The sequence below is a fragment of the Morus notabilis genome, unplaced genomic scaffold (assembly GCF_000414095.1).
Source record: "Morus notabilis unplaced genomic scaffold, ASM41409v2 Scaffold485, whole genome shotgun sequence".
Classification (NCBI taxonomy): Eukaryota; Viridiplantae; Streptophyta; class Magnoliopsida; order Rosales; family Moraceae; genus Morus; species Morus notabilis.
This window is the reverse complement of record NW_010364290.1, coordinates 1,121,779-1,132,605: the sequence shown is the minus strand read 5'-3', so window position 1 is coordinate 1,132,605 and position 10,827 is coordinate 1,121,779. Positions and strand designations below refer to the sequence as shown.

The following is a 10,827-nucleotide window of genomic DNA, read 5'->3' as shown; positions in this document are numbered from 1 at the left end:
AGGAATGCCAATTTCCCACAATGTGGGTCCATCTCTTGGAGGCTCATACACAAGATTGCCAATTTCAATATAACAACCTGAATTACAAGTTAGAGAAATCAAAAGTCTGCATGTCACAAAAGCCGTGAATTATTTGAAGGATAAACCAGTTTTGAAAATTTCACATAAGTTCAAGGAAATGATACCTGGGCTTATGGTAACAAGAGCATTGTATCGGTAATCTCCAATAAAACCAGGGACCCATGCATAAAGGTTATAGTCACCAGTGCGTACATTTTTTATGGAAAAATAACCATTCTCATCCGCTCTAGCCCAGAATTGATAGTCCTATGTAGTCATGTAACTTATCAATTCATTTTGTTTTAACTATGCAGGTAACTCAATTATATTAATCTAGAACATCCATATTCTTCAGAAGGATAGAAAAAACTCTAAAATGTTGATCATTTAAATTTTAAAGAACGCAAGAGTATTGCATCATACTACTTAGTGACACTAAACATCATCTCAAATTATAACATTAGAGCACTGCCCTACTATTCAGAATAGAGGGTGATCTACATTTTACAATAAGGAAAAAGAAGATCAAGTTATAGGCACTCCGAAATGGTAATTAAATGGGGCTGTAAGCAAAAGTCACCTTGCATTCTCTTTGCCACGATCCTGCTTCTCCTGGAGGCGCCAAACCAACATAGGCATCTTTTGCTGATAAACAGTCTTCACTTATAGACCTACATATTGCGATTATAGAGCAGGGCTATAATTTAAAACTGCCAGAAAACAAAAAATAAAACGTGATATAATGAGGTTTTTAGACTCGTATTTCCCTACCTGTCCAAAACAAGTAATTGGCCACTGAAATTACCCCGTTGATCCGATTTCTGGAAATCCTCAGAAGCTGGGAAACTATATGGCCAGCTTTGAACTTCTGTCATCATCTGGATAGTAATTTACATGAGCAACCTTTTCACAGATGGATCTCTGCCATTAATATTTATTTTATAGTAAAACATAATATTATACTATCCCTCTATGCACCTGTATCTTAGCATCCTCCCACAGCGAAAATGGGTCATCTCCTATGGGAGCAGAATTAAGATAGATAAAAACAGGACCAAAAACCTTCTTCCATGGTTCACCTTCTCTAAATTTTGGCACCAGATCTTGACCCGCATAATGAGCGCTAAGAAACATCTGAGGATACCAGTAGAAAAAACCAACAAAACTAGAATGAGTCATATGGTCAACAGCAAATGCTTATGGTGAATCAATGCTGTGCAAATGACCCACATAGCGAAATTTTTTTCAATAACCAATATAATTGATCAGTAACTTACAGCAAGGGTGGTGGGTCCCACATGGGAAGTCAAATTCTGTTTGTGTGGTCCTCCAGATCGGAACTCATCACTAGGAGTGATCTGCCAGAATCCTATGGGCGGGTTGGTGCATATCCACCCATGGACCCGATTGTCTTTGTTTTCACATGAGTACTGGTACTTGTCATCCACCTGCAGGTCAAGAAATAGTTCATACACAAAAAACTTCGCGCAAAACTTTATTCTATTAAAAAGGAAGCAACTCGATCTCCACAGACGTCAAGGCAATAAAAAATAAGCAGCTGTTCAGCACCATATACCACAATGCTATGTTAATCCAGGAATGGTCGAGATACATTGACTAGCATTCCATACAATGATAAGTTCTAAATATATATATTTTTTCCCAAGAAAAAGTACCTCTCCTTGGTGCTCAGGTATCTTGGGATTGCCAAGTAGGACAGCTTCTGGGTAAGCTAAAGTTTGGCATCGTCCTGATAACCGATCATCAGGCAGGGGCATGTATCTTTGTCTATTGTCCGCCACTGCCATGTACTGAAACCTAACCACTCAAAACATTTAGGAATCAATTAACTTTTGTGTTAAAATTACTAAAAAGTCAACACCACATCTGTTTTATTCTTAATATATCATGGTGTAGAACAATATATCAAATAGTACTCCCGGTTGCTTTTAAAATACGTTTTCATTTGTATTGGAGGCAAAAAAAATAAAAATAAAAAAAAACCTCCAAATTGTATTTGGTAGCTATTAATTATTAAGGTAACTGTTGTATAAAACCAATCATCAAGTCTTACAGGTAAAAAAGAAAAATAAATAGCAGATGTATACTTGTCTTTTCTCAGCTTGAAAGTGATCCTGGTTTCACCAATGTCAAAGTCAGGCCAATCCTTCAAGTGCTCATATATGGCGTAGGAGTAGAAGCCCGACGAACCACGGAGCACTATAAACCTGGAGAGAACAGATAAGCATATATATACTTGTTATTAACATTCCCAAAAATAAAACTCAAATAGAGTGTTTATCCTAGTCGTCGGAGTTATATTTTATGAGCAATAACCTTTTGTCTATATTTAAAGGAACGAACTTCCCTTCAAGTGAGTGATCCCACATTCTTGTAAACGAGAGCTCAACTTGTTCTTCAGTATGCAAAATGACCCTAAAATCAGTACCTTTAATCCTGCATAAGGATTAAGGAACAACTCATCATTCACCAAATAGCACAAGGAAAAATAATAATAATAGGACATTAGCCAAAACTAGCCCTAATTTTTCTCCAAGTAATCATTACTTAATCAATGGGATATTAGTCGAGAAAATTTCCAGAGTTGCTTTACGTTATTAGAAAACGACAAAAAGCGAGGAGGTGCATACACATCAAATATTCCTTTACTTCCTGGTGCACTCCAAACAAGATCCCAGTACCTACGTATTCATTCAAAAACAGTCATTTCTGATTGCAAATGACAAAAAAAGTAATAGCACAGAAAAATGTTATCCATTGTTTTCCATAAGAAATACCACAAATCAAATTTATTCTAGTTAACACAATATGCATATGAAAACAATACTTTTGGAAAGCTTTTTGCATCTCCTACAGTTGTATCCTTATAAGAATTTGACTCCCAAAAATGGAATACAAGGTAGATAGCTTAAGAAGTAAAGCAAGTACCCTCGATTAGATTCCTTATTAAGAACTTCAAGCAGATTGTCGACGCCATGGTATCGTATGCTGGTAACAATCCCATCTGGAACTGATAATGTTAGTTGAAGTAAGCCATTGTCCACCACTACCTGTGTTATTGCATTATAAGCAAGATCTTAACTTTGACATAAAAATCGAGCAACGAAAATAATGGTAAAATGGGTTCAAATTCGATTTGACATACATTCTGGTCATGAAAGTGCAACCGCACCCCCGGAGTCGACATGGCGGAACTGGAGCCTTTCTTGGCAAACTTGTCAAGCCCTAATTTCCTAGTTTTCAACGATCGAAAATCAGAGAAAAGCAAAGATTTTGGTACCCAAAAAAGAGTAACAGCAAACAATAGAAAGTCTGTAGAACTGAAATTCCCCTGAACTTGCATACGCATTTATGGTATTAACAATGTAGAAATCCTAGTTTTTGTCAAATAATTAAATTTATACATCAAGAATTATCATATGGTCAATTCAATGGAGAGAAAAATGTGGACATAAATTTGAAAAACACGATCGAACAATATGCCAATTGAATTACATAGATAAATGACCTAAAGCGATTTCTTTTTTTTCCTTTTGAACGTGATTAATGATTTTGGGTTTGAGAATTATTTAAATCTAATTGTTGATGAGAGAGAGAGAGAGGAATAGAAATACCGGAGAGATTTCTTAAGAGAGTGCATTAAATTCAATCGGTCTTCGGAAAGGCGGTGGCGCGAAAACTCAGAGACCGAAAATGATCGGAATATTTATGCGAATTGCAAAAGCCAGCAAAGCGAAGGTTTTTATTTTTTATTTTTAAGTATTTAAACAGAACAGACAACTGAGATGAGAACTTGTGATTCGTTGTTGTGTTTGTTCTCGGGAATTGGGAATAAGTTGCTAACAGTTTTTCACATATTCCCACGCACGCCACGTCAACCAGTTCCAAATTGCGCGAAATCTTTTTATTTTTATCTTTTATTGAAGAAAAGTAGATTTCTCTAGTTTTTTTGAAGGGACGTATAAAAAAAAATTATTAATAATATTTTATTTTTAATTTTATCCGTGAGATTTATATTAAAAATTATTTATTTTATATATTTTTAATATAATATAATTTTAATCATATTTTAGAAATAGGTTTTACTAATTGGGTCTATTAATAAGGAGACTTTACCTCAGTAATTTTTTTTTCAAATGGGAAAAATTTCTCTCATTTGACATTCTTAATCATTTTATATTATAGTTTAAGATCATTAATATTATTTTTTGGGAGTGTTTTTGGTAGTCTACCTTATTGGTAGTTTAGTTTTTAACTGTTAGATCTGATTAAAATCATATCAGATTAAAAAGTATATAAAATAGACAGATTTTAATACAAATATGATGACTGTAAAATAAGAGACTATCAGTAATACATTTTTACAGGACTAAAAAAAACCCCTAAATTTTTTTTTTATAAAAGAGAAGATCACTTTATTCATGCTTTTTTCCCCCCTTTCGTATTGGCTATAATGTCTTTATTATTTAAGGTGCTATGTTATCACCGTTGAAAATTAATCACTGAGAGATCATCAATTATCCGCCGATCCTAGTCGTTAGAATTATTAAAGCGACTACAGACATTTTTTGGTGCCTTCTCAAATAATTATTATTTCTATACACTATTGCAAATTTACAAATTGTGAAAACGACCAACAACCGACGAATGGTTGCCCTGCTAAATGTCGGATTGCTACCAAAACGACATAGATAATCGTTGCGTTATATAAATGCATCAGATGAAAGATACCTAGGACGCAGCCTCACTTTCCATACAAAAGAGACTTCTAAAACAAATTTGTTTGTTTTATGAAAACATGAGTAAATTAAGGAATCTTTGCTTCTTTAGTTTTTTATGTCACTCTCTTTTAAAGAAAAAAAAAAAGGATAAGGAGCTCATCACTTATTGGAGAATTTTTTTTTTTGAGTAGTAATGCATTTCATGCTCCCTAACTCCTTCGGCTATAGCAAATAATCTTAAGGACCACCGAGTATGTAAAAAAGGCATGAACTAGTCTCTCACTGACTATCCAAACAGTTTAAAAAAAATGGAGAATTTACATGAGTCTGAACCTTTACCCCTAACTCTAGATAAATATCCTTTTGTTAGTGTAATTATTTGACTAAAAAAGTTATGAATCAAGAATAAAAAGTAAAAATCTTTACACATGCAATTTCAATAAATATTTGTCAAGATAATCCAACTAATTTTCACTTCCCTCTATCTTATGAGGCCCGTGGAGGCCCACTTAATTTCCCACAAAGAGCAGGACAATAACGCGGGTACGGAGTATCGAACTCTAAGATAATGGACAAAAGAGACCTAACAAAAGCGTTCTTACCACTACACCACAACCCTCTGATGTGAAGAATCTTATTTACTATTTAAAGGTACGTTTGGTCAGAGTAGCCATTAAAATAGAATGATTATAGTCTTAATTCTAATACTCAACCAATCATTAGATCATCTATTCTAATCCATTCCATTCCTATCATTATTCACATTGCAATTACATTCCACGAAACCAAACGTTACCTAAGAGCAAAGTAAAAACATGCATTGCTTGTAGCAACCAAATGGTACAGATCAAAACGTGAGACGCTAGTGAATTGATATTGAGAAAGGCTGCAAGTATATTTATGACAATCTCAATCGTGTTTAAATTCAGTTAATAGAAGTAAAACCTCAGATAATTTACGACACGGATGAATGGAAGAAGATACACATGACGAAATGTAATGTATTAATTTCCGCTGGCTGCTGCTAGTGCACTTGACTGTTCTCCGTTTTCCTCTGGAAAAAAAGAGACCCTAATAGCACAGCAATGCCCGTGATAGCGATCGTAAATATGATGCGTCGCCGTGACACGTCTTGTGGCAGCGGCTGCCGTCTTGGTCCTCTCGGAGCTTCTTGCTCTCTTTCAGCTGCCCTCACATCCCTTCAATTGAAATTCAAAATTTCATTACACGTTCGAGAGATATAAAGAAAAGATAGGGAATGATAATAGAAGTTTATCCAAATGCAACTAGTCTAACAAACTGGAATAGCTGTTAAACAAAGCAAAGTTGTTTAACTAACTACCTAGTCCCTGTGTAAAGAGAGAGAATTGTCGACTACAGAATCAAAGACAGCAGTTATGCGTCAAAACAAACCCAAACATTGAAATTCCCAAATAACTTAGAATAGATTCGCCAAGAGTACATGAAACAGCAGTAAACATATCCAATTACAAACAGAGAACTTCAATTGTTTCAAGTTTTTCACAAGCATCTATTCGGTATAAACAACTAAAATCACTCAATGAAAAGCAAAATTGGAAAAGAAAATGACAGGTAAAACTTGTAATTAGATTGCACCCATGAAAGCAAATCTACCTGGAAGTTCCCACAATGTTGTCTAAGACAGCACTGCATCTAGTTTCATGGTTGTATCTTTCTCGGAGTCTGATATATCTGTTGCAAAGAGAACAGAGTTCTGTCCTGTTCCCACATACTTCCTGTAATGTAAAGCACAGATTTCACACTCAGCTGCTGAGGAAGAAAAAATGCGAGAAGTTAGCTTACACACTTCAGAAAAAACTGAAAGTTGTTACCTGGTGCTCGGCAAGATCAATTGCAGGCAATGGGAACTCACAGAAGTCACACGTCACAATCCTTTGCGGGCAGTTTTCACCTTTATGGATGGCTAATATTTCACGTTCCATTGTCTCACTGCATAGTGAACAGGCAACCTGCTTCGAGAGACATGCCAGAGCAGAACAATTATACAAAGACACATCATATGTCCGGACTCAACTCAAGGTAATCTTAACCAAACAAACTTGGTTTGACTAATTGATGGGCTGTTTTAATTTCCACCATCTTTTTAGTAAGAAAATCCTAATATCCTCCATTTAAAAGCTCATATAGAAACTCATAATACGGTCTTGGCAACAGCATATGGAAATGGTCTGTAACAAGTCCTTGTATATATAATAAGACCAGTTAACTAACAGCCAACTGCCAAGACATAAGTTGATTATACTCGGAACATAAGAGGTTGATGCTGAGTTCATGGAGCATGCTACATATTCTTGGCAATATCAAAACCAGTTTGAAGCTACCTTACATAGTATATCTCAACACAATCATAATGGCTATTTAACAAAACAACTTGGCTTGCCAAAGGTTTTAGCATGTGCTAAGACCAACTAGTGCCATTCTCACTCACGTTGCTCCTATTCCACATACACCACACATGTGAGAATATGAACCACCTGTCCCCTACATGTGCACTTTAGTTTGAAGTGTTACATCCCCAAAACACCGCACTACTACATTCATCAATTACTTTTAGTCTTAGAAGACTCCCATCAGTAAATGTATGTTGCAAGTAAAATGATAAACTATCACAAATACAATTTAACAGATAAACAAAATTATACCGCCCACCACATTCCTACTCATTATACGTTAATATCAAGTAATCAAAAGAAGCCTTAGAAAAAAATAAGTTGCACAAAAGAATAATTAGAAACCCAAAAGTCTTTTTATATATGAAATTAAAAACAGGGAAATCGAATCTCAATTTAGTTCCATTAGGCAGATTAAGTGCCTCAAAACTGGAACCAACCGACGTACTGGGGCATGAGTGTTTAAGTAGTGCTCCTCAGCATGCTTTTTTGGAACCATATCACCACAGACTTTACATCTTTCTAGATTGCGGGAGCAATGAGCAAAATGCAAATCAATATTCCGAGAAGGGATAGCCCGGTCACTGGAAACATAAGAAAGTGTTAGTCCTCGGCACATGACTTGTGTCGGAGCAGCATATCGGACTATCTAAAAGTCTAAGACATGTATTCAAGACTGTAAATGATGATGAACCTAAGAAACTAAATATGAATTAAATCAGAGAGGAAAATCTTGAAAGAGAGAACAATCAATAGAACACCGTTTAGGGATTATAAATCATCAGAATGGATACATAAACATCCGGCACATTAAAAGAGCTCAATATATACCAGGAACGAAAAAGATGTTTGATCCACTTATCTATAACACACCACAACAATTTGTTCCAAGAAAATAACTTGGGGAAAAAATTTGACCAAACAGAATACTTAAATGGACCATAAATATGAGATGAAGCGAAGAGGCAAGGGAACAAACAACAGGATAGAAAAAATTATTGGACTGTCATGAGCGATATCCAAATATCAAGTACGAATCAACAGTTTGATAATTGCAGCCGATTGTACATCACCAAACATTTGCACATCTGATACATCAAAAGTTTCAGCCAATTTTAAACGAACCATGAATCAAAAGGCAGGTTAATTCACAAAATCAGGTTTCCCTCCAGCCATAACACAACTGTACTCTCCAAGGACATGCATTTTCGCTAAGTCTACACCTCGATACTCGATATAACAACAGAAGACAGGCACATAATTTCACAAGAGAAAAAGATTTAAAACAAAAAAAAAAAAATCAATTATAAAGACAGCACTAAAATAAATCTGACAACCTACTACAAATACACGCATAATTGACACAATGAAGAAGAATTGAACTCACGAAACCTTAAAGAACACCATGGTCTTAAACATAGCTATACAATTAACAAAGACAAAACCCACAAAAAAAATAATAATAATAAAAAATTTGTAACTTTATGAAGACTTTGAGTCAATTTAGTCTGTAAGTCTGGAAATTGAGTTTCCTTAGCTTCCAAAACAATAGTTCACACACAATACATTCATCCACCAGAATTAACATAACGATCATCAACTGTAAACCCATAGAAACAACCGAAACTGCAAAATTTGAAGAGGGATTTCGCCATGTATTTACCAGTGACTGCAAATGCTTTTAGCTTCATCCGATGCGAGAGCCATGGAGAGAGAGAGAGAAAACAAGACGACGATCCAAACCTTAAATTACACAAACAAAAGAAACCAAATTTGACAAAAAAGGAAATTAGGGCAACGAAATCGAACAAGACATTAACAAAAAGTAGAGCTAAGAATTGTGAAAGACTGAAAAATTTAGATTTTACCGAAAGCTATAAAAAGGGATTATGGATTATCAGAGAGCCCTTGATTGATTCGTCGTTGTTTCAGCTTAAATAATAAATATTTTTTTCCCTTTTTTTTCCCTCTTTTTTTGTTTTTGTTTTTCTTCTGCTTTTGTTAGGATAAAAAACAAGGATTATAGAAGAAGAGGAGAAGAGTTGGATTTTGGAAGAGTTTGATTGAATTGGAATGAATGCTTTGTTTGGTCTAACCAACCTCTTTTTGATTTTTAAGAAAATAAAAAATAAAATAAAATTGGTAAGAAATTTAAAAAGTATATAAATAGAATTAGGTGAGAACTGAAAAACGAGGAAAAGACTTTTGGTTACCGAGAGTAGACACTAGTCCGGTTCACATTTATTATTCAGAACTAGACACAAGAGAAAATGTTTGTCCACGCGCTAAATAAAGTGCGTGTGATGGAAGCTCGATTTGGGCTGGCAGTTCTCACTGGGCTGGGCCATAGGTGGACATGGTCCACGGCCCATAGACCATGATTTTTATTTTTTATTTTTTATTTATAATTTTTTTAGTTAAATAATTACTTTAATAAAAAATTATTTATGAGTAAAAATTTAAACTCATACACTCTTGATAAATTTTTTATTTTTTTATTGTGGTTAGATTCACCGTAGCTTTGGCTTTTCTCTAAGGTGATGTTTGGTAGAGGGATTCATTCCCTGATTCGAATCATGATTCGTAGTTCGCTACAGTATTTTCTCTCACAAAAAATACACGTAAATCGAAAATAGTTCTAATCACATGGTTCTAATTCATGAACCAAACGGACTCTAAGCAATTCTTGGCCGAATTGTCCTTTTTTTTTTTTTTTTGTTTTTTGCTAAGAAAAAAAAGGAGTTCAGTGGTGTTCTCCCACCCCACTCAACGTCTTAAGAGAAATCTACTAAAATCATATGTAGAACAACAAGGGAATCTGATCCACGCTTTCGACTGCCAGCATCTAGGGAGCTCAAGTCACAACAGTCCGAGTCATATTCAGCAAGCCCATTGAAAGGCATAATTGTAGCCTCACTGCGAATGAGGGGAATTGATCCCTGAATGATGTGAGAGAGCGCCTTGGTAGGTCATCCTCTTGCTGTTATGCCACCACCACCGCTGGTGAATTGTCCTAGTTTATTGATGGTGATCATCACATGTTGCATAACGGAATGTAATAAATAAGTAGTGATTGCAAAATTCAACTCTTGACTATGTTATAAAGTGCAGAGTTCTAATCCCCTCCTCTTAAGACCAAAAAAAAAAGGATATTCACTTTGGGTGATTTCTGACAAAATATGTATTTGAATCGAGATTCTGGATTTTTAAAAATTAGAATTGTGATCAAAGCGCGAGAGGGTTCCACTTGCTCATTCTCAATGATGATGGCATTGTTGCATTCTTGCAACAATGGTGTCATGTCTAGCTAGGGCTTGGTCATTGTTGAGGCAGTTAAAAATAGGAGAGACGAAATAAAATAGATTGTAGAGTTTGTTGGGGTCACGATGGCTACATTTTTCTAAGATATAAGAGAGTGAGAGCGAGAGAGAGGAAAGGAGGGGAGGCGACTATGGAGAAAAAGAATGCCCTTTTTCTAAAGGGTCTCAAAAATATAAAAACAAGTTTTGATGTAGGGTTTCATTTACTTGAGGATTGAAATGATAACATTGAAATATTTATATATTAATTAAAAAAAGGATAAAAACTTAGGA

At 35.1% G+C, this 10,827-nt stretch overlaps 2 protein-coding genes across 4 annotated transcripts in view; both read right to left on the bottom strand.

The window, feature by feature from the left end:
* The window catches only part of LOC112093100 (rhamnogalacturonate lyase B), a 5,266-nt gene extending 1,393 nt beyond the window's left edge, over positions 1 to 3,873 (bottom strand). The window contains exons 1-13 of one of the 3 annotated variants that reach the window (XM_024170900.1): positions 3,696 to 3,873; positions 3,227 to 3,314; positions 3,010 to 3,131; positions 2,712 to 2,762; positions 2,398 to 2,517; positions 2,169 to 2,288; positions 1,737 to 1,878; positions 1,338 to 1,508; positions 1,039 to 1,194; positions 832 to 938; positions 641 to 731; positions 186 to 327; positions 8 to 77 (exon numbers count right to left, since the gene is read on the bottom strand). In XM_024170900.1, coding sequence (XP_024026668.1) covers positions 8 to 77; positions 186 to 327; positions 641 to 731; positions 832 to 938; positions 1,039 to 1,194; positions 1,338 to 1,508; positions 1,737 to 1,878; positions 2,169 to 2,288; positions 2,398 to 2,517; positions 2,712 to 2,762; positions 3,010 to 3,131; positions 3,227 to 3,314; positions 3,696 to 3,721 — 1,406 coding nt within the window. In that variant the 5' untranslated portion in view covers positions 3,722 to 3,873. Of the gene's footprint in view, positions 1 to 7; positions 78 to 185; positions 328 to 640; positions 732 to 831; positions 939 to 1,038; positions 1,195 to 1,337; positions 1,509 to 1,736; positions 1,879 to 2,168; positions 2,289 to 2,397; positions 2,518 to 2,628; positions 2,647 to 2,674; positions 2,763 to 3,009; positions 3,132 to 3,226; positions 3,315 to 3,695 lie in introns of those variants that run through there. The other 2 variants (XM_024170901.1, XM_024170902.1) reach the window with 2 other exon arrangements.
* A 1,735-nt stretch (positions 3,874 to 5,608) lies between these two features.
* Positions 5,609 to 9,374, bottom strand: LOC21408252 (XIAP-associated factor 1). The gene is made up of 6 exons (XM_010106280.2): positions 9,103 to 9,374; positions 8,898 to 8,977; positions 7,683 to 7,818; positions 6,656 to 6,793; positions 6,438 to 6,559; positions 5,609 to 6,001 (listed from the first exon to the last, which is right to left on the bottom strand). The coding sequence occupies exons 2-6, from the start codon at positions 8,939 to 8,941 to the stop codon at positions 5,827 to 5,829; spliced, it is 615 nt and encodes a 204-aa protein (XP_010104582.2). The 5' UTR covers positions 8,942 to 8,977; positions 9,103 to 9,374; the 3' UTR covers positions 5,609 to 5,826.
* Positions 9,375 to 10,827: the final 1,453 nt, after the last annotated feature.